The 22,732-nt window shown below is 42.6% G+C and overlaps 1 protein-coding gene across 1 annotated transcript in view; it reads left to right on the top strand.

Moving 5' to 3' along the window:
- The first annotated feature begins 1,916 nt into the window (after positions 1 to 1,916).
- NT5DC3 (5'-nucleotidase domain containing 3) overlaps positions 1,917 to 22,732 on the top strand; it is a 44,733-nt gene continuing 23,917 nt past the window's right edge. Inside the window, exons 1-2 of the mRNA XM_061638877.1 lie at positions 1,917 to 2,779; positions 15,472 to 15,656. Of these exons, the coding sequence (XP_061494861.1) occupies positions 2,509 to 2,779; positions 15,472 to 15,656 (456 nt within the window). The 5' untranslated portion in view covers positions 1,917 to 2,508. The remainder of the gene's footprint in view (positions 2,780 to 15,471; positions 15,657 to 22,732) is intronic.

Below are 22,732 nucleotides of genomic sequence, written 5' to 3'. Positions count from 1 at the left end.
GTGCTTGCTGACCTGGGAGTTAGACCCCCTGAACACATTGGGATTTAGCTTTAAGTAAACATGCATCAGACTATCCCATAGGGCAGGGATGGAAAACCTGTGGCCCTCCAGTGGTGGCTGGACTCGTTACTGTCATCCCTGACCATTAACCATGTTGGTTGGGGCTGATGGAAGTTGGGAGGCCAACACCTGAAGGGGCAGCAGGTTCCCCATCTCTGCCATAGACTAGCCAGGCTTAAAGGAAGTGAGTTTAAGTAATGTGTGGATCACACTGTAAAGCAGAGTTGGACAATCTTTTTTTTTTTGTACTGAGGGCTGCATTCCTTCGGGAATAATCTGTCAGGGGCTACACACTGGCAGATGGGTGGAGTCAGAGACAAAAGTGTTTGGGATTAAGTAAACTGGAATAAAGACTATCCTTTCTTCTATTTTCACCATGGGTACTTCAGATTAGAATTCCTAACCCTATGCAGGTTACTCAAAAGTAAGTCCCTTCTGAGGGGGATGTCAGAATTCTTCCCAGCTGCAATTTCAAATCTCCCTTTGGAAATTTAAGTAAGTGAATTTCACACTCTTGCGTTCTGCCATGTTGGTTGGCCCACTCTGTGAAGAAACACTATCTGTCCTTATGAAAACACAATTCACATTGTGAGTCATACTAGCTGTAAAAACGTTGCAATGGTAGACACGTAGCATGTCTTTGTCTATTTCCATGGACAAGTTTCACCTTTCTATCTGCTATGGAAATACCTTAACTATTTTAATATGATGTACGTGAATGCTAGCTGGCTAAATTACACAGCAGCTCGTGTGGTAGGGGCAACAGTGAATGATCATGCCTTTTGAAAGATGTGTCCCAGCATGCTCTACAAGGGAGGCACCACTTAGATAATGTAGTGTGGCTGCCTGGAGCAACAAAATGTTTTGGATTCACTTTGTATATGCACAAAATTACTGTGATCAGGAAGACTTTTTTAAATTTTAAGATCTGATCCTAAGAACATTATGAAGTCCCACAGAACCAGAGTGAAGCCATTGGATAGGTACATACCCATCTTTTGTATACGTAGAAGTCTCAGTGAGTTCAATGGATCTTACTCCCAAACTGCTATTGAAGGAAGATAGTAGCCCCCAAATACAGAAGATGGACATTCCTGGTATATGTGACAGTCACATCTGTCAGTTAGCATTGTGAAATCACTTTGACACGTCTTATAAGGAGAAATTCATACATGGAATTAAAAAACAAACAAACAGTTTTTTTGGATTTCTTTTCTTTTATGGAGCAGCCCTCAAGGTGCAGCCTTGGTCAAGTTATCCAGCAGTGTCAATACCTCGCCTGAAAAAATGGGAACAAGGCCAGTGTACCTCACAGGACTGTTGTGAAGGTCAACACCATACAAAAAAAATGAAAGAACTTTACATATGATTTATCCTATAGTGGACACATTCTCTGAGTGTGGATCCCTATGTTGAAAAAAAATGACACTGTTGATGCACAAGAGAAGGGCATGAGCAGATTCGGGAGGACCCCAAGGACTGGAGAAGAAAGACGCCCCTACCGGGGTTAAGGACCAAAACTCAATGGCAGAGCACGTGTTTTGCATGCAGAAAATCTCAAGTTAAATCCCCAGCATGCCGACGGAAAGGCTGGGAAAGACTGCTTTTTCAGCCTAGAGAAGCATGAATGCAGAGAGGAAGGGCCGTTGCTCGGCGGCAGAGCATCTGCGTTCCCTACAGAAAGCCCCAGGTTCAATCCCTGGCATCTCCACGTGGAGCTGCAAGAGACTCCCTGTCTAAAACCCCGGAAAGCTGCCGCAGGTCAGTGCAGACAGTTCTGAGCTCCAGGGCCTAGCGAAGTTTTGACTCCGTAAAGGGGGCTTCCTGTGTTCCAGAGCTAGGCCAAGTGGACTGACCGTCGGACTCACTAAAAGACGCAACACGGTCTAACAACCCGCCTCATTGCTTTGCCGCCTCCCTACCGAAGCAAGGGCGGTGCCAAAGGGGGGGGAGGAGACCCTCCCAACAAGGAACTTGCCCCCTACCTAGTATATTTTGCCCACCTAGAAATATACTTTGCCCCGTCTGTGCCCCCCCCGATTTTTTTTTTCTGGTGTATTCGCCGTAAAACATTCCAGGCACCTTACATCGTGAATAAAACAACGGGCAGCAAACTATTAGAAGCGATACCGGAGAGGAACCTGTGGCGGAGAGCGGAACAGAAGCAAAGGCAGGCTTTAGCTCTGACAGATATCCTTGAGTGTGCCCTTCCCCTTTTCCGCAACGCCATGCGCCGCGAGCCCTGTCCCTTTGATTCCCCCCTCCCCTCCGAAGAGAGGAAGCAGGAGGAGGCGTGGCTTGAGGAAGTGACTTCAACCGGCGGCAGCGGCTGCTGCTTCAAGTGGAAAGCAGAAGAGCAAAGGCTGGCGCGGGTTTCTGTCTCGGAGTATCGTCATAAAAGGATCATAAGGAGCTTGGCAGATACTAGCTGCTACTGCTACGCCAGATATGGCAGCCACGGCCGCTTCCAGCGCGAGGGTCTTTTTATTGGGCACGGGAAAGAACGGGGCAGGGAGGGTGGCTGCTGCCTTCACCACCTCGTCTCCTGCTGCCGCCGCCGCCGGGCTTTGCTGCTGCTACTGTAGCGGCGGCAGCTTAAAGGCAAATCCCTATTGCACGCTGGCCCCACAGCAGCAGCAACAGCGGCCCTCCGCTCCGCCTCCGGATATGAAGAACTACCTGTGGAAGCGGTATAACGAGGCCAAGAAAGTGACGAAAGGTGAGAGTTTGTGGGGGGGGGACTGGCGAGATGTTTGGTGTTCCTCGGCAGCTTTGGGGGCTGGAGAGAGAAGGCGCTTCCTACACACACGCATCTGGCTGTTTTTCCTGGGCTCTCAGAAAACGGTTCCTTTCATTTCTCGCCGACCTTTTTCTTCATTTTCCCCGTTTCTTCTGGTAGCTCGGCGTTCAGGCTGACTTAAGGCGTCCTTAAAGCACGTGCATGGTTAGACCTTTGTGTGTGTGGGGGGGGATGGACGCTCTTTCAAAACCTGGGGCAAGAGCCCTCCTTGAGGTGAGCTTGCTAGCCAGGCAGAGATCTGAACCCAGAGCCCATGTGGGGTAACTGGGTAGAAAGTGTTTTGGGCTGGGAAGCTCTGGGTTGATGTCACTGCATGGCTGGGAAGCTCACCTGGGTGACCTTGGCCCAAGGTCCTGTTTCTCAGCCTCACCTACCTGCTTAGAGGGCTGATTTAAAAACAAAATGGGGAACCCCCATGCATGCTGGTGAGAGCTTTCCAGTGGAACAGTAGGATGTGAATATGGAAGATGAGTACTAAGGCTTGCCTGGCCAGTTGGTAGCTGCTGTGGTGGGGTATATATTGGTTCCCAGTCTGTGGTGTGCTTGAAAACTGAAGAATGTGGGGGTGTGCCAAAAGGCAAATCCTGTGCTAGAAGCCAACTACGCTCCCCTCTGCCCCAACCAAGCGCAATACTGAAATTATCACACACCATGGTTGTTTGAATAGGTTATAAGAAGAATTGGATGTGGTGGACTAGAGGCCAAAACAGATGTGATGTGGGAGATCAGTGATGGGATCTCCTGACTTCTTGGCCTTTTATATCTCCTCCCCCTCCACCGCTGCCCCATAGGGCTAATAGTAAGTTCTTGTGTGGGTTGTAGTTGGAGAATGCAAATGGTGTGGGTGTAGGTGCTTCCTGTGCAGTACAAATTGGAGCTTCATTGGCTGCTTTAAAAGTTGGGATATACTAATTGCTTCTTGTTCTGGTCCTTGTAGGACAGGTTTGGGGGACTGTTATTGGACTACAACTCCCAGCATCCCTGGTCATTGGCCATGCTTGCTAGGGCTGATGGCAGTTGTATGTCAGTAACATCTGGAGGACCAATGGTTCCCCACTCCTGTTCTAAGACCCCATAAGATGTTCTGATGCTTGGCAAGCAACCAGGGTTGTAGTACTCCAGGGTCTTGGGGGGTCTTAGCCCCCTTACTTTTTTGGGAGCAGGGTCCCTGTGTCTCCAGCATCCTACAAGTCAATCAGCAAGAAAGGAGAGTGTGCTATTCTAACATGCTTCTGTGTCCTTCCCTGCTGATTGGAGCCTATCAGAGTGAAAAGAAGTGAGTTAACAGCTGAAAAGACTCTTAAAGAAGCAATCATTCTCCTTTTTATGCTTATTGGCTCCTAGGGATGTCTGTTATTGTGGGAGAAGGCATTAACAAGGATCTCGTTCTCAATCCTGCAGTGTAAAACACCTGGGGTGTGTGTGGCTTTGATTAACATAAAGGGACCCAGCACTTTTCAAATTGCCACTACGCTACTGCAGGTGATATAATGGTTTCTAGTGATCATTAAGCATAGCCGCAGCACATCCTGAAGAATAGAAGACGGACTCAGTTAAAGGGGGTGGGGAGAGTTCAAATTGGAGAGAATTTGAGTGAGCGTTATTGGGAATTTAAAAAAAAAACAGGAAAGAAATTACACATGGGGTGACCTTTTATTTCTTGTAGAAATAGAGGAAGTTGCAAGTTTGAAGATTTTGTTTTGTTTAATATACAAGATGTGGTTGGGAAGAAAAATATCTTTGTCAACAATCTGGAGGATTGGGGTGGCTTCATGGATTGCTTTTCCAGCTACAATAGGACTGGGTTAAGACAAGAATTGAATTACGCAAACAATATAGGCCTACTTGGGTAATGGGATTTGTTGTTGCGTCTGTTGAGAGTGCACTTGGTGGCAAACCTGAGTTTGTTTGCAATTTAATGTGTGAAAACACTCTGAAAGGTGATCATTAGGTGTAGTCTAAACTAGGCACTGAACTTACAAGATCTGAGCAGGGTGGTTCATGACAGATGCTCTTGGAGGTCGCTGATTCATAGGGTCGCCGTAAGTCATAATCGACTTCAAGGCACATAACAACAACAAACTAGGCACATGAGACCATCACTTCCCTGAATCTTGGTCTGGACAGTGACTGGATGGGTGATTTTCTGAGAACTACATGCACGCTACTTGGGGTTCCATCATGGAAGAAAGGTGGGTTTAGTGATCAGTAATATCTTATCCCCATCTTATCAGGAGGTCCATTCCGCGCAACATCAGAAGTGGAGCTTTAGTGTTGTGGCACCTACCCTTTGGAACTCTCCTCTTAAATGTTAGAGAGGCACCATCTCTGCTATCTTTTTGGTGCCTACTGAAGACCTTCCTCTTTCAACAAGCCTTTTAAGTAGAGACCTTATTCCAGTCTGCATCTGTGTTGGAATTGCTTTTTAAGATGTTTTTAAACATGTTTTGTTTTAATATGCTTTAAAGTCTGTTTTTGAGATGTTTTATAGTGTTTTTGTTTGCTGCCCTGTGCAAAGGGTTGGATATAAATGTAATAAAATAACTAACAAAATAAATAAATATATTCCTTGAGATTAAATTGATAACTGGTTTCCTTTTCGAATCTGCAATAACTATTCTGCTGTTCCAGGTAGGAGTCTAGATGCTAGGAAAATGCTGGAAAGCAGTTTCGGTGTGTATCTGTAGGACATTGTTCACACACACTTGGTTTTGTACACTAGTGCAAAACCAGAAGACTGGAAAGCGGCATTTCCCAAAAGATGGTATCATGGTGTGTGATACTTAGCAAAGAGAAAGGACTTGCAAACTGTACAACTCAGTGATGCGCAGATTGTCATCCTGTGCTATGAAGACTACTAAGGTCACTGTGTGTCAAATACCACTGAGTTCTGAGAGGTTGGGTCAGCACTTCTTTTCTCTCTTCCCACCATAGCACCCATTCTTTGGAATCAGCTCCCTCTAGACATCAGAGAAGCTCTGCCCTTTACTGGCTTTCTTCACTTGATGAAGAGCTATTTATTTACTCAAAGATTTGCCATTGTTAGTCCCTAGCTTTTATGTTCATATTATCTACTGTGGACATTTTCTGGTTTTATTAAATGCTGATTTTTATGTTGTAAACTGCCCTTCACTTTCTAATGAATGGTGGTTTACAAATTAATAACAAAAAGTCCCATAACTGTATATCTCCAGAGCAGAGATGAGGTTCCGGAGGCCCTCCAGGTGTTGATGGACCCAGGTTCCTATCAGCCTCAGCTAGCATAGTCAGTGGCCAGAGATTATGGGAGTTGTTGTCCAACATCATATGGAGGGCCAGAGGTTTCTCAGCCCTGCTCTAGAGAAAGTGGAAAGGAGGAGATCCTCTTTCACCTCTACTAAACGCTTCTTTTGATAGAAATAAGAACTACAAGGCAATGTTGAGAACCCCTGAGCTGCATCATTGTATGCCGTTTTATTTCTGAATATTTGTATGCCTTGGATGAAGTAGATTCTAGACACTGGATAAAACAGGCAAAGTGTTCTGTTTAGGCTGATCCTCGGAACTGAAAGTCCAAATGAAAGTGCTAGGTGGACCTTTTAAAGTTAAATGAAATTGGCTGTGTTTTTGTGTCATTGTTATGTGTGAACTTTCATATTGAAGTGTTTGTAGGTGCTGCTACTGGATAGAATAGGACATCTTTAGTGTTGAGGTATGCAAGATTGCTTGTTGGCACTTGGAGGGGCAGCTCAGTTTAAAAGACAATAAACTTTGAAAAACTAAGTTAAGAAAGGCACAGATGTCTTAAGTTGCACTGGAAAATGGTGAATGGACATCCTTTAATAATTTGTATCTGTGTTTATTTCCTTTCCATCTAATAACTAACTAACATTTAATGTGATATATTCTCCCTTTGGCCATTTCACTCATATATGTACACCATTTGAGAGAGCTCGGTGCTTGATTTCTGCTAAATGGGTGAATTGATTCCTTTTGAAGAGTATTGTGATGACTAATGGAGACATGATAGAGGTTTAAAAATGAGTTATGGTGTGTGGAAAATGGATAGAGAGGCTTCCCCCACCCCTTGTTTATTAGAACCTGGAATCATTCAAAGTAGCTGAATGGTGGGAGATTGAGGACTGGCAAATGGAGGTACTCGCTAATGCAATGGGTAGTTAAAGTTTGGAATTTGTTACTACAAATTCCCTCAACTTAAAAGGTTATTAGACAATTTCACAGAATATAAAACTGTCAGTTGCTACTAGTCATGATTATTTGGTGTCTCCAGGATCAAAGGCACTGTGCCTCTGAAATGTCAGTCACTGGGGATCAATGACAGAGTGCAGTTGTGCTCATGTCCTGTTTGTGGGCTTCCCACGTGCATCTGGTTGGTTGAAGTGGTGGACAGCATGGCCCTTTGGTCTGATCTAGCAGGGATCTTCTTGTGTTTATGTAGAGATTATATGAAAGCTTAGTGATGTTGCAGTCAAGTGATTCTCATGCATGTGTGAACTGGCTTAGTGTGTCAAGATCTCCTAACAGTTATTGTTCCCTTTTGCCGGTTCAGATATAACAGGTCATGGTTTATTGGGCTGATAAGTCTTGTGTCTGCATACTGTCTGTTGCCCTTCTCTTGTGTGACTTAATGCAGTACGTGGATTGTAGCTGGCAAGGCAGGCTTATACTTGCAGCTTAAACCAAAGTTTTGTGCATGTAATAAAAAACTCTAACAAACCATGGACATATTGCATTAAAGTGCATTATGGAAGGGAAGAGGAATGTACACACAACACTTATTCTCAGTCTGATAAATTGGTAAACTGAAATAGTTTGTTTGTCTGAACCAGGTCTCTGTCTCTACTCTCACTATTCCCCCCTCCACATGCATCCTTGATTTATTAAACTGCATTTAGGTTTCTTTTAAATACCATCCTCATATCCCTAAATACTGTTCAGAGATACCTAATTTTGTGTGTTCATAGAAGCAGAAGTTGAAGACACCTGAAAGGTCATCTATTCAGTCTCTGCTAATGCTGGAAATCCGCTGCTATAGCATCCTTAACAGGTAGCTCTCCAACCTCTGCTTAAAAAATCTCTAGGGGGAGTTCACCATCCTTCAAGATAGGCTGTTCCTTTGTTGAACAACTCCTACCATCAGGCCATTCTTCATAATGCTTGACTAAACCTTACCTGAGATCAGATTCTTATTTTTTTCATCTAGACATTAAGGTGGAAGTTCCTTTCAATCCACAAAGCAAGCCATGGTTCAGGGAGACTAGCAATGTGTCTCCTCAAAGTGGGAAATTGTGAGTGGTCTTATAGAGATAGCAAAATCAAGCTGAACACAAGGGTGTCTTCACACAAATTCTTCCTCCTACATATAACACAGGGCTTGCCCATGTGACTTTTTTCCCTTTATATCTGGGGTTCTCAAACTGTGGTCTGCAAGTTTCATTCAGGTGGTTTGTGATGTGTCTGTAAAAATACTATTAAAAATCATGCAGCATCTAACACAGCGCATTACAGCTGCCTGCAACAGGTGGAAAAATCATTGTGGTCTGCCAAGACCCTCAGCTATTTTCAAATGGTTTGTGGGGGGAGGTTTGGGAATCGCTGCTTTATAGGATGCTCCCCAGAGTCCCTCATAATTGAGCTGCAGTTATGTCTATTTTGTCGAACTAGCCAAAGTTCTTTGGCTTGATCTGTCTTGAAATGAGTGTTGGCAATTCCCTTGTTTTATTTGGAGCATGCAAGTAAAACTGACAAGGTTCTTGATAGGATTTTTTTTATTTTTGAGAAGTGATGTGTATTGCATGGCATTCTTTTTTTACATACAGCCTAACAAGCAGAAGTTTGGGACATAGCACTGCTGAAGGGTAAGAGATTTGTTGGCATGTTTGCCATGCATTGTTTAAAAAGGTTGTATATATGAGGGGTGCAACAGAGAACCTACGCTCCAAATATTTGTGTAAATCATAATAAAACACTTTCCCCAGTGGGTTCCTGCAACATGCAGTCTCATATTGCAATTGTAAAATAAATGGCTATGTTATGCAGGGTGTTGGGGAAAAGCTGGGGGAAGCTATATATTTTGGCTTAATGCTGGGAAAGCTCAACTTGCAACAGTAAGCCTGGGAGGAGAAAGGGGATCCAAACATCTACAGCAGTGAGTTCATCGTATAACAATAGTACAAGATGTTGTGACCAGTAAAATGTGCAGAAGAACTCCCAATGAGTTGTAGCCGGAGTGCAATCTTCATTTTCAGTGTCTTATTTTAAAGAAGTCTGCAACACTTATTTTTCTGTTATACTTTTATGCTATTCCCAGGACTATTTTAGTGGTGCTACAATGAAAAAAGGCACATTGATCAAGAAATACTGTTGTATCTCTACAGCAGCTAAATACATGCACCCTTAAACAAATATAATTCTATCAGGTGGGAAGGGCCGTTCTATCAGGTGGGAAGGGCCGTAGCTCAGTGATAGAGCACTTGCTTTGTGTGCAGCCTTAAGGTCCTGATTTCAATCCCTGGCATGTCCAGGGAGGGCTGGGAGAGACCCCACTCAGTAAGCGGGCGAGTTACCCGCCAATCATTCTAGATGATGTTCAGCTAGATGGACCAGTGGTCTGATTCGGTATGTAAGGTAGCCTCCTATGTTCCTATTTTCCCAAATATAACTCTTACTATTAAATCTATTGCTTTATCATTCTGGGTTGGGTCCAAAGGTTCCCTTCCTCTGATAGAAGTCTTCCTTGAACAGAAGGAGTGAACCTTTGGATCCACCCCATTATAAAAACTAACTTTTCATGAGGATATGTTTGACTGTATACATATAAAAATGCAACATGCTTTTGAGGTCACATTTGCTTTCAGGCTACTGGCATACGTTTTTCATTATGAAGACAGAAACTTCAAAAGGCATGTTTCCAGCAGTGGTTCTTAATTTGAATATCTTTTATTATTTCATCTTTAGGCAAACTACTGTATTCTTTCTTTATAATAATTTCCTTTGATATTGTGATTCATTATACACAAAAATACATTTAAACATGTGAAAACTAACAAACAGTTAAAATAGTGAAAGCAATTGGAAACCAATTTCCTAGACATCAGGCTTTTAATTTGTGTTCAAGAAATTGAGTCATTCTAAATGAAGTAGAATAAAGTTTTCATTAAAGTAACATTTGAAGGAAAACATCTTAATGCAATGCTGTTCATGATGGAGAAAAATACTCTGTCTATATTGTGTGAGTCACCTCCACAAGAAGATTAAAAATTGATTATTAAATCTTTGCTTTCTTCTGCATAGCTTTTCTTCCTCACTGCTGTGTGTACATGCACACTGTGTGATGTACTGCCTTCAAGTCGATTCCGACTTATGGCGACACTATGAATAGGGTTTTCATGAGGCTGAGAGGCAGTGACTGGCCCAAGGTCACCCAGTGAGCTTCATGGCTGTGTGGGGATTCGAACCCTGGTCTCCCAGGTTGTAGTCCAACACCTTAACCACTACACCACTCTGGCACTCTTGAATACCTGATCACCATCTTCCAAAGCAGCTACTTTACTCCCAACTTAAGGATGGAAAACGGAATATCGGTGGAGAGAAAAAGAGGTTTAAAGATGTTCTCAAAGCTAATCTAAAAAAATGTAACATGAGCATCGAGAACTGGGAAGTCTTGGCCCATGAACGTCCCAATTGGAGGTCTGCCATTATCAAAGGTGCTATGGACTTTGAAGAAGCACGAGTACAGAGCGAAAGGGACAACCGAGCTAAGCGGAAGGCACGTCAAGCAAATCCTCATTGCGACCATCTTTCATCTAGAAACCTATGTCCTCACTGTGGGAGGCTGTGTGGATCCAGAATTGGCCTCCACAGTCACTTACACACCCACTGTTAAAGACCTTATCTTGAAAAACAATCTTACTTGGCCACGAGTGATTGCCAAAAGATCTGTCTTAAGAGTCCGACTGATTTCTACTCAATAACCTTGAGAATATGCCATTGGAGTTTCCTTCTTGCAGGTAAAATAGCCTGAGGTACTTGAGTAAGAGAACTAAAGCTGCATTCAGTAATTTTATTATTGCATAACTGAAACATTACAGCAACTGTGAGGCTGAAGGTTATTTTACAATTGCTGCAGTTGTGCAGCAATTAAATATATTGATTTCATAAAATGAAGATGGCTTATGTTTGACAAATGTTAGTCATGACTTATAAACTTTAGTGGGTTTACTCTGTGTAGGACTAGTGCTGAATCCCACCCCTGTTATGTCTTTTTGCCTTCCTCATATAAACAAGGGAGGAAGAGAGGTCCCCTCTAAAGGTGGATCATGCAACATTGGCACAGAGTTGTCGTAAAACGAATACAGCCCCTCTTTGGATTTAATTCAGTGAACATTGTGCTCTGGCATTTAAAAAGCATCATCATCTTGCAGCTTGGGGCCTGTTTCTCAGTTGCAATGCAGAGTAGAAAACCATTCCTTCTGTTGCTCAACCCTTTCCTCAGGTAGCTGAATCTGTAAGAGAAAAAGGTACCCACAAATCGGTGTTCTGTTTCGGTTCATTCAAGTCAACCCGGATTAGTTAGTGTCACACACCCACCTATTCTTCTCTCAGTTTCATTCACAATCTCTGCCTTTCTTTTATATTTGAGTTTTATCGGGACTCCAGGGACTGCTTAGCTCCATCTTCTCCTTCCAAACATCTATCCAAGAAATCCTCATAATGCACAAAGTTAAAGGGGCCTGAAAGGGATTTTTTTGCCCTCAGTTCCCATTATTGCAGACGTAAAGGAACAAGTTCAGTGGGCGGGCCCCAGAGAATGACCACCTGATCCACATCTTTTCCAGCTTTCTTCTGAAGAAGCCATTTTTCCCTTCTGTGCTGAATAGGTAACAACCTATGCTTTGGCTTCACTTCCTTCTCTAATTCTAGCCCCTCTCAAAACTTTCAACCAAGTTACGCATGCTGTTTCCTAGTGAAACTTCACCTAACCCAGTTGGGGTGCTCTCATGCCTGTCTTGTGCTTATTATCACTCTTCCCTCTTCTTCAGATCTAGCTTTCTCCCATCATTGCTCTTTCACAGTCTCTGGCTCAGTCTTCTCCATAGATTTAACCAAATAGTTGTTGGTCCAATCTGATTGCTGCCTTGGTGTCTGATTTTTTGGTTTTTGTAATAAATCATGTTCCATATGAATTGGGACGTGTGGAAACGCACGTAAACTGTCTAAGCAGGATTTTCAGGTTGGCTGCAATTTGGTGGTTACAGCTTTTAAGCTTAGTTAAAACTTCTGTTGTGGCTCTGTGCTCCATTTGCAGCCAGAAGTATACATCTTGTTCTTGCTTTGTCTAAATGAGGCAGATGCATAATTTTCCTGGGCTAAGTTATGGCTTTTTAAAACATTGGTATGCAGTTTTAGCTGATTGCGTTACGCAGCTCCAGCTTTTGGGTGCTGCTTTAAAATATATTCCATCTGCCTAATTAGGTAAGAATTTTCAAGCAATGATTTGTTTGGATTGTTGCAAGTCTCACTCAAACAGTTTAAAGGAAAGGATAGGAAAGAGCTGACGTAATGGTTAAGACTGAGTTACAAATCAGAAAGTTTCCAGTTCAAATGTTACCTTTCCATGGGCATGCTGGGTGATCTTAGGCAAGCCACTGTCTGTCAGCCTCATTCTCCTATTGGCAAGGTGCGGGAGAATAATACTGACTTTCCTTTCAGGGTTGTCGTAAGAATTACAATTAGTGCATGAATCTGATTTGAAGGCAAAGAAATGTATATCCTATATAGCAAAAGAGGGAGGTGTCAGCAGGCTCAAGGGATCTGAAAGGTTTGCAGAAGTACAAAACACTTTAGGGGGGAAAGAACTAAAGAGGAGACTTAGTGTCTTCAGTGGCCACAGAATGCTGAGTGCCTGGAGGGAGAATTGAAAAACTGGCAGGGTAAGAGAGAGGGGAATGGAACAGAGTAAACTGGAAAGTGGCTGCAACATTTTTCTTTTCTTCTTTTTGGCAGGTAACACTTACGGGTGGTGGTACTTACGGGTGGTGGTTGTAGCTTGGGGATGGAGAACCTGTGGCCCTCCAGACTTTTCTTATATTTGAGCTTCCATAATCTCTCCTTGTTGGTTGTGCTGGCTAAAGCTGATGGGAGTTGTAGTGCAACAACATCTGGAGAGCTGCAGGTTTCCTATCTCAGTTCTAGTTAACAATAGAATAATCTTTTTAACTTAGTCTACTAAAATTTAATTTCACTGAACGTCTTTAGCTTGTGTTTGAGATTGGATCTGAATAGTTCCTATTTCATTAATTGTCTTAAAACCATTACAGTTTTCTTTTTTAAACATGCAATCCAAACCTTTTGATGTTTATATAAGAAGGAGGCTATTGTATAACTATATCAGCTTAGTGTCTTGCTAATAAACCTCAGTTTAAGTTATGCTGAAAACAGAGTGATGGCACAGTTCTGTATTCGTTGACTGCTGTTTAAACTGTTTTCTATCTGTTGTATTTATTGTTTTATTGTGATGTAAACTCACCCTGGGACTTTTTGTGCAGGGGAGTAATAAAATGCTTAAATAGATAAATATTTATTTAACAAAAGTTATACACCGCTTAACTAAAAAAACCTTTAAGCAGTTTACAAAAAACCTTAAAATGATTGATAAAATAGTTAAAAACAAGTAATTAAAAACATTTTTAAAATAGTCACAGGCTAAAAAGATTAAAAACATCAACATTTGTGTGCCTGGATAGGCTTGCCTAAATGAAAAAATTTAAAGCAGGTGCCAGAAAGAATACGGTGAAAGTGCCTGCGTGATGTCAGTAGGCAAGGAGTTCCAAAGAGTAGGTGCTGCCACACTAAAAGAACAATTTCTTATAAGTGTGGAACAAATATTATGTGGCACCTGTAATAGTGCCTGTTCTGCAGATTGAAGTGCTTGAGTGGGCACACAAGGAGCAAGACGATCCTTCAAGTAAGCTGGTCCCAAGGTGTTAAGGGTTTGATATACCAACAGCAATACCTTGAACTTTGCCCAGTGATAGGAACAAATTGGCAACCAATGCAGAGATCCCTGAGCAGAGTTGTTATATGGTCTCAGTCTTGTCAGCAACTGTACTGCAGCATTCTGCACTAACTGCAGTTTCCAGGTAAAGTGCAAGGGAAGCCCCACATAATGCATTGCAGTAATCCAGTCTTGAAGTCATACAACTTACTCTCAGGAAAGTGTGTGATGAACTGCCACCTTCTGTTCTTACGATTTAGTACAAAGGATTAAAAAAAAGTTGAGGAACAGGAGTTGGGGGTGGGAGGTGAGAAAGGAAAGAGGCAAAATTATTTAAGTGAGAAGAATTGATGGGTTTAGCATCATGGGAATATTTTGCAAAGTCCATGAAGAAAAAATATTAACTGTTAAGTAATCAAAATAAATCAGGGTCCCAGGATCTGGTCTGCAGGTATGTGAGGCCGCTACTTTGCTGAAGCTAAGTAGGTCTGGGTCTGGCCAATGCCTGAATTGCCTTGGATTCCATGATGGGAGAAAGGTAGGACATTAAATGTAAGAAAAATGTATAAAGTGGAGTTCCTGTTAGGTTCAGTCAGCCTGATCTTAGGGTCATGGTTGAATATTACTCTTGAGTGATTTCCCAATTAACATATTTCCCACATTTCTGAACTCTGCCTTGGACAGAACCCACGTGGGAGTCTCTCTTGATACAACCTTTGAGTCTACGGGCTGGGCATGAGCTGATGAGGAACTTCATCTAACATAACCTTATTTCCTATTCATAACAACTTGCCATCTTACTCCATTATTACAGGATGCATGTGCCCTGATCCATGGCTGTGTGAGATATAATGGGTATTTAATTCATAAATGGCTTTTTTAAGCAGTCCTCCTTATGAACGGTGAGTCTGACATTACCGCTTAGAGTGCACTGTTGAGTAAGACCATTACAATGTTCAACTAAGTTCTACTCAGAGTAGACCCATTGAAATTAATAAATCTAAGTTAGTCATGTCCATTAACTTCAGTGGGTCTACCCTGAGCAGGGCTTAGTTGAATACCACCTTATATCTTTCACACTTGTATCTCTTCCCTCATCCAGTGAGTTTGGTACAGCATACATGGAGCTTCCTATCTTCACAACAACCCTGTTAGGTTGTTTATTCTGAGGGAGTGACTGGACAAAAAGAGCTTTTGTTATCCTGCGTGGGGATTTGAACCTGGGTCTCTGAAGTCCCCTGGGCTTCACTGCTCTAAATTGGCTATGTGGGTGACAACAGTTTACACCTTCCATCACCTTCGGAAATGACTCGCACTATAAGTGTGGGGACACCTTTACCTTTATCACTTATTCAATAATTGAATTTGTTCATTGGGTGCTGCAGCTATGACCCTTTTTTCCTTTGGGAAGCTCATAATGGGCAGTCTCAGTTGGGTACCAAATAGGCTGAGACTTGCCATGCTTTAACAATGCATCAGCATAAAAATACCTTCAGTTTCTTGTTGGCCCATCACTCTTTGGAATGCGTTTTTTGTTGCGTTGTCAGTATATTTCTTTCTGTAAAGTCTGGATTTTTTTAAAAAAAAATGGTATGTGTTTGTGTCTCTTTCACAGACTTGGTCCCTTCAATCATGAGTAACTTACTGAATCCAGATGCCATCTTTTCCAACAATGAAATGAGTCTCTCAGACATAGAAATATATGGCTTTGATTATGACTACACGCTAGTCTTCTATTCCAAGCATTTACACACATTGATCTTTAATGCTGCTCGGGATCTTTTGATCAATGAACATCGGGTAAGATATATATTTTTGGGGGGTGAAGGGTTGCTTGTTTTAAATGTACAGGAAATTCTGAGGTGCTTAGAGCTGGTTCTCCTAAGACTTTTCTCTAGGGAAGAATATCTCTGGAGAAAAGGCATGTAAAAACTATGTTGCAGTATGTACATGGATTTTTAAAGGAAAATCCATGAGCACAAACATTTATTAGATTAAAACTGTCTGTCCTATCCTTCCTCCCAAAGGAGTCCAGGGCAACAAACACCAAAGTGGTAAAACAATGAGTCCAGCTTCCTGTTCATTGCTTTTTCCTGTATGAGCCATGTTTATATGAACTTGCATGCTGTTCTTCCTTCACATGTATTCTTCTGTGACTATTACTTGGAGCAAAAATGTTGGTGAAACAGGTCTTTAGAATGGGTCAGTGCAACGTAGCCCATCTTTAACTAGGAATTGCTTTTAACTATGATTTTGACTTAACCATGGTTTGCTACACCATCTTTAATCATTTAATGCTAATTAGTTTTCTTTGTAAAGCACCTGATTAGCTTATCCTGTTGATATGGAGGGAGAAGAGTTCTCATTTGAGAAAAAAAAGTGCTGGGGGTAAGGGAATATACAATCCCAAGGTTATCCCCAAACCATTAATTATGACTAGGGGGACAGGCAGTGTTAATGTCTGTAATAGCATCATGTTACCTTGGGGCTTGATCTTTGGGTGTCTTGCTTTCCTGATGCTTATTTGTCAGTGTGGATTGTCTTAAATCAAGTGTGGGGCGTGTAAGATGTGACTACAATGGAGCTATCAGAAGGTTAAAGTGAACTCTCAGTTGTTCCTCTGTAAGTGGGACTTCCTGAGAGTGAGCCCTACTGGGATTGGCTACACTAAGGAGTTCTCCATCAGGAACCCCTTAGTGTCAATGCTGACCAGATTGGAGCTGACAGTGAGCCCCACTTTGTGCATTTACAGATGCGGTTTGAATCCAAAGCACGTCTGCAAAGAGACTTCTGACAGGGCTGTCAACATGCCAAAGTTGGCCCATGGGGCTACCAGATCCAGTTCCCCACCAACTTAATTTCAGAGATGGGCAACCTGATTTAATATATGCATACCAACTGGTTGCTATAACAATTAAAATGATATCCAGTTTACAACAAGAGAGAGTCTTTATGGAATGTAAGAACCCAATGCAAAACTTCTGCTCCCATGTCTTTCTGCACTATAGCATTATGTTACGTAGATAGGGAACAGACCTTTACTTTGCTCTCTTGGTAGAATCTCTTATGTAGAATCTTCTGCTTCAGGGGTAGTAAACCTCAGACCAAGGGACCAAATCTGGGGACCTTCCAGGCCTCTCTTTATCTGGCTCTTGGGACTCTCCCCAGTCCACACACCCTCCCCACCACAGTCCTCACTGGCTCTGTTTTGCATCGAGTGTTTTTGCCTGGCCAGAATGTATTCTTGAACTCAGACGATGCCTCTTGTTGGCCTAGATGGAGGATAGATAGAGAGGGGGATGTGTGTGTAGAAACAAGCCTACTGTACAAAGGCAAACTTTACCTCCATTGCTCCGCACACTTTTGCCTCTGATCCTGCCCACCAGTGGCATGTGGCTTCTGGATATTGCCCAGAAGGGAATGTGGCCTTTGCCTGGAAAAGGTTCCCCATCCCGATCTACTTGAATCCTATAGCTTGAGTCCTATGTGCTCATTTGGAAGTAAAACCCATTGTACCAAGTTAGGGTTTGCTTTTGCGACAATCTGCATAGAACTTTCCACAAGCCAGAGCCAGTACTCATAGGGCAAAACAGTGTTTCTCCTTGAGATGGAAAGTAAGGGTTTATGCTGTTAGTCATGAAATGAAATATAGATATATATCATAATTTGTTGCAGAGCCTTAGTTAGAAGGCATAAAATAAGAATACAAGAAAAATCTTTTTAAAGGATGAAGTATGGGATATACATTTTACAATAAGCAAATTCTTGCTTATGGACTCTGTTGATCCTGATGTGGTACAGAATATCGGCTCCTGGATCCTAGGACCTGTGGCATTGCAGTAGTGCCTGGGACCAGTAGGGAGCTCTCAATAATAAATATATTACAGTGGCACCTGGAGCTCTATAGTCTGCTAGCTTTCTTTCTTTCTTTCTTTTGCTTTGTACTTACGTATTTAAACCTAGATTATTTCTTTTGTAATAGTGAATGTATTTTATGTATGTTAAATTGTTGCGTTTTGTCTTATTTGAATTCATTTTTATGTTTTGTAAACCGACTTCTCTCTGCTACCTTAATGCTTCGTATTTTGAAAGCGGCATATAAATAAACTGAATAAGCTCAGAAGCTGTTTTTTTAATGCGTGGTTCACTTTTACAAATAAAAGAAGCCTTTTTTCAGTCAATTTCTTAAGATTTTTCATTATTGCAACAATAAATTATAATGAGAATTATAACTAAAATTAAAAACTTCAACTGCTGAAAAACTGTTATCTATGGAACTGTTATCAGGAAAAGGTGCTTGGGCTTCCGCAGAATAATGAAAACCTTATTGTGTTCCTTATCTGACTGAAAATAGAAATGGGGTAATTGGCTTTTAACACTCACTATGTCTGATAAAATGGTTGTGATGTAAGTTTTATGAGATTGCATAGTCCTCAGCATGTTCATATTCAGATTTCCTTTTAAAAGTAAAACCATCTGAGGCCCGCTGTAATGAATTTGCTAGCCACTTCCAGGATAAAATCTTTAGCATCCGCCAGGACTTAGACTCCAGTGTTATAGCAGGTGAATCAAGCGAGGTATCCAGAGCACAGCCTTGTCCCGATTTCTTGGATGAGTTTCAGTTGGTGCAGCTTGAGGACGTTGACAGGTTCGTGCAACCACTTCTGCGCTGGATCCTTGCCCTTCTTGGCTAATAAAAGCTAGCAGGGATGGAACAGCCGGCTGGGCCAGGGAAGTGATTAATGCCTCTCTGCGAGAGGGGGTGGTCCCTGGCTGCCTGAAAGAGGCAGTAGTGAGACCACTCCTGAAGAGGCCCTCCCTGGACCCAGAAAATCTTACCTATAGGCCAGTAGCAAATGTTCAATTCCTGGGCAAGGTCCTGGAACGAGTGGTTGCAGGCCAGCTCCAGACAACTCTTGGATGAGACCGATTATCTGAATCCATTTCAGTCAGGTTTCAGGCCTGGTTCTGGCACAGAAACAGCCTTGGTCGCCCTGTATGATGACCTTTGTTGGGAAAGAGACAGGGGAAGTGTGACTCTGTTGATTCTCCTTGATCTCTCAGTGGCTTTCGATACCATTCACCATGGTATCCTTCTGGGGAGACTAGCTGAGTTGGGAGTGGGAGGGACTGCATGGTGGTGGTTCCACTCCTACTTGGCAGGTCGCCTCCAGAAGGTGGTGCTTGGGGAACATTACTCGGCACCCTGGACTCTCCAGTATGGGGTTCTGCAGGGGTTAGTCCTGTCCCCCATGCTGTTCAACATCTACATGAAACTGTTGGGTGCAGTCATCCGGAGCTTTGGAGTGCGTTGCCATCAGTATGCTGATGACACGCAGCTCTATTTCTCCTTTTCATCTTCAGGTGAGGCTGTCAGTGTGCTGAACCAGTGCCTGGCTGCGACAATGGACTGGATGAGAGCTAATAAACTGAGGCTCAGTCCAGACAAGACTGAGATGCTGTTAGTGGGTGGTTCTTCTGACTAGATGGTGGATGTCCAACCTGTCCTGGATGGGGTTGCACTCTCCCTGAAGGAGCAGGTTCGTAGCTTGGGGGTTCTCCTAGAACCACCTCTGTCACTTGAGGCTCAGGTAGCCTCGGTGGCACGGAGTGCCTTCTACCAACTTTGGTTGGTGGCCCACCTACGTCCCTATCTGGACAGGGATAACCTGTCTTCAGTTGTCCATGCTCTGGTAACCTCCAAATTAGATTACTGCAATGCACTCTACATGGGGCTGCCTTTGAAGACGGTTTGGAAACTGCAGCTTGTGCAAAATGCAGCGGCCAGATTGGTAACAGGGACCAGACAGTCCGAACATATAAAACCGATTCTGGCCCACTTGCATTGGCTGCCTGTTTCCGAGCTCAATTCAAGGTGCTGGTTTTGACCTATAAAGCCTTACATGGCTTGGGACCACAATACCTGATGGAATGCCTCTCCCGATACGAACCCACCCGTACACTATGTTCAAGATCAAAGGCCCTCCTCCAGGTGCCTACTCCAAGGGAAGCTTGGAGGGTGGCAACAAGGGAGAGGGCCTTCTCAGTGGTGGCCCCCAAATTATGGAAAGATCTCCCCGATGAGGTGCACCTGGCGCCAACACTGTTATCTTTTTGGCACCAGGTCAAGACTTTCCTCTTCTTCCAGGCATTTTAGCATGTGTTTTAAATTGTTTTTATTTTGTTTTAAATTTTAAAATTGTGTTTTAAATTGTTTTTAAAATATGTGTTTTAAATTGTATATTTGTTTTAATGTTTTTGATTGCTGTAAACCACCCAGAGAGCTTCGGCTATGGGGCGGTATACAAGTGTAATAAATAAATAAATAAATGAGATTATTCTTGGAGTAAAACACAAACTATAATTGATTTTTAAAAGAGTATCTATATGCTGCTTCTCTAGTTGCTGGCTAGAGAGATCCAAGATCTCAGCTAACACATTGCTTGCAGCAAAGCACAAATTGCAGCTAGTTGACACTGTTGCTATATAAAATCAGGCATTCTCTTTGAAAGTAGGAGCTCTGCTATTTCTGATGCCCTTTGAGTCAAAGTTGCTTTACTGTGATGGTAGAAATGCAGATACTTAACCCTCTCTGTACTGTTTCATCTAGGATATTTCTGTCCACTGTCTGAATTGAGTTCCCAAATGTAGGGCATTAGGCACTTCCAATTCTGCATTTCAGTCCAAAGGTCAGTGGCTAAATATACACATTTATAAATATCCCTGCAGAAGTAAATAGGAAATTGGATCTTTGTATATAATTGGGCCTATTGCAGTTCTCCAGAATATTGGTGGTAATGTTTAGTGCAGGTGTAGCCCTGTTTCTGTATCCTGTTTTCAAACATGGAGTTTCTGTGCACATTTCATTTTAGGACACAGAACCCAGAAATCCTCCAAAGGACCTATGGTTTTATCCCTTCCCACAAAATAAAGGGCTTCCCTTATTCCATCAGATTACAGGCAGAGGGAGAGAAGTGAAGCAGGGACTTCCCTTGTGCTCTGCTTGAGACCACCTGCCTTTGGGTTGTTCTTCTCTCTGGACTGTTTCCATCCAAGCTGTAACTTTAGGAACTGCTGCCTGAGTTAGATTTCCTTCTCTTCACTCCCCATCCCTTCTTCCTGTTGTGTTGTGTCCTTTGGGTCATAAACCCAAGGGCAGGGTCTGTCTTCATGTTTTATTGAATTGAGACACTTTGAGGGGGAACAGAAGGAGAAAAAAAGAAAAGGTGTAATAGGAAGTTTGCAAAATCTGGAGAGTGATCTCTGAGCAAAAGGGTTGTGTACTACAGGAGGAAACAAGTGTAGATAATTTCTTATGCACCCTCTGCTACTGCAGGGGTGCTGGCATCACAATCTAATGATTAGAGAAAAATTGGACACAGTTAGTAGACTATCTCAGCATGTGTGATTGTGGATCTGGATGGAAAGGGGTGACAAAAGTGAGTCTGAATTCGTAACTAACCTTCCTATGAACTTTCCTGAGCTTCCACTCTTCCAGTGAAGGATGTTTTACAATATCACAGTGAAGCTGTGCTAGAGGTTCTGTTTCCTGCCTCTTTCTCTTTCTTGCAAGACTCTAAGGGCAATATATTATAGGCTTCTATTACAGGTATGTGTTAGTTTACATCATGGTTCTGTGTAGGAAATACCATTATATTGATACTTTCAATTGGAGGCTGTAAGAAGAATGTTCAGGTAAAATGAGACCCTCCCAACAGATGAGATGTTTATGAGAGTGGGATAGAGGCATAAAGGTCTGGGGGAATGGAAAAAACTGGGGGGAAACTGCCTACCCCATTTTTTTCTGGGGAAAGCTCTTTCTTCCAGTTTGTTCTGGGCCTTTGCATCTCTAGAATAGGAAAGGTTAAGCACCTTAAAAGAAACTTCCCTAGCAAAAAGCACCAGGCCCATTTAACTGTGACTTCTGGCATGGGTGTAGTGTCCTGAAAGAAGTGTTAAAGGGGTATAGCCAGGGCAATATTATTGGCTCCTCTTGTGGTCAAAGAGAACAGATTTTACATTCATAACAAATTATACAAAGCATAGGAAGTGTGTGTTTATGTGTTGTGACTCTTTAAAAGAATAAAATTAAATATGCACAATCTGCAGTCTTCCACTTGCCTTGATTTTATTTTGTACAGCTTGGTAGTGTTGGTGCTTTAATAGGGAAACAAAGCTAGAAACAGAAGAGGTAGCCCAGGCTGAGGACAGAAGTACTACCTTCTGATCACATTTTCACAATGTTTGCCTTGATCAGTGTTTAACTTACTGTTGGATGCGATTTGTGTGAGTATACAAGTATTCATACAAGGACTACATCGGTGATTTCAGCAGAGGGGTCATCTTGATGCCCACTTCTCTTTACCTTAAAATGAAAAGGAGAAGCCCAGAACTACAGGTCTGGGGACTCTGTCCTCACATCTTCCTACAATAAGAGTTGCTAATCTTTGGGGTGGTGGTGGAAGGAAGTCTCAAGATTTTGTTTTGGATACTATGTCATGCAAAATCACCAGATCACTAAAGAACTATTGAGTTGAATCCAACTAAATTATTGTATGAGCAGAACAACTTCCTTGAGCAATGGAACTTCCCCTCTCCCTGTGCACTCCCAAATCACTGGGGCTTTCCCTAGTCCTCCAGAACAGATTTGGGGTTGATGCTGGGGGATACACAGGAGAAGGAGGTCAAGTTCCATTGCAGAAGTCGTGGATTCAACTCTTTACCTCCTTGTTGTGTTCCACTTCCTGGGATCACACAATAATACGCCTAGTTATTTTGATTTGCCTTTTGACATAAAATAGTGAACAAGTGAGGAGTTTGTTGCTGTTCTTGGGAATATCCTGCTGCACTGGTGAGTGGAAGCATGGATTCTTAGC

This window comes from Rhineura floridana, chromosome 8 (assembly GCF_030035675.1).
Source record: "Rhineura floridana isolate rRhiFlo1 chromosome 8, rRhiFlo1.hap2, whole genome shotgun sequence".
Taxonomy (NCBI): domain Eukaryota; kingdom Metazoa; phylum Chordata; class Lepidosauria; order Squamata; family Rhineuridae; genus Rhineura; species Rhineura floridana.
Note: the sequence above shows the minus strand (reverse complement) of the source record. Positions and strands in the feature narration are given on the sequence as shown.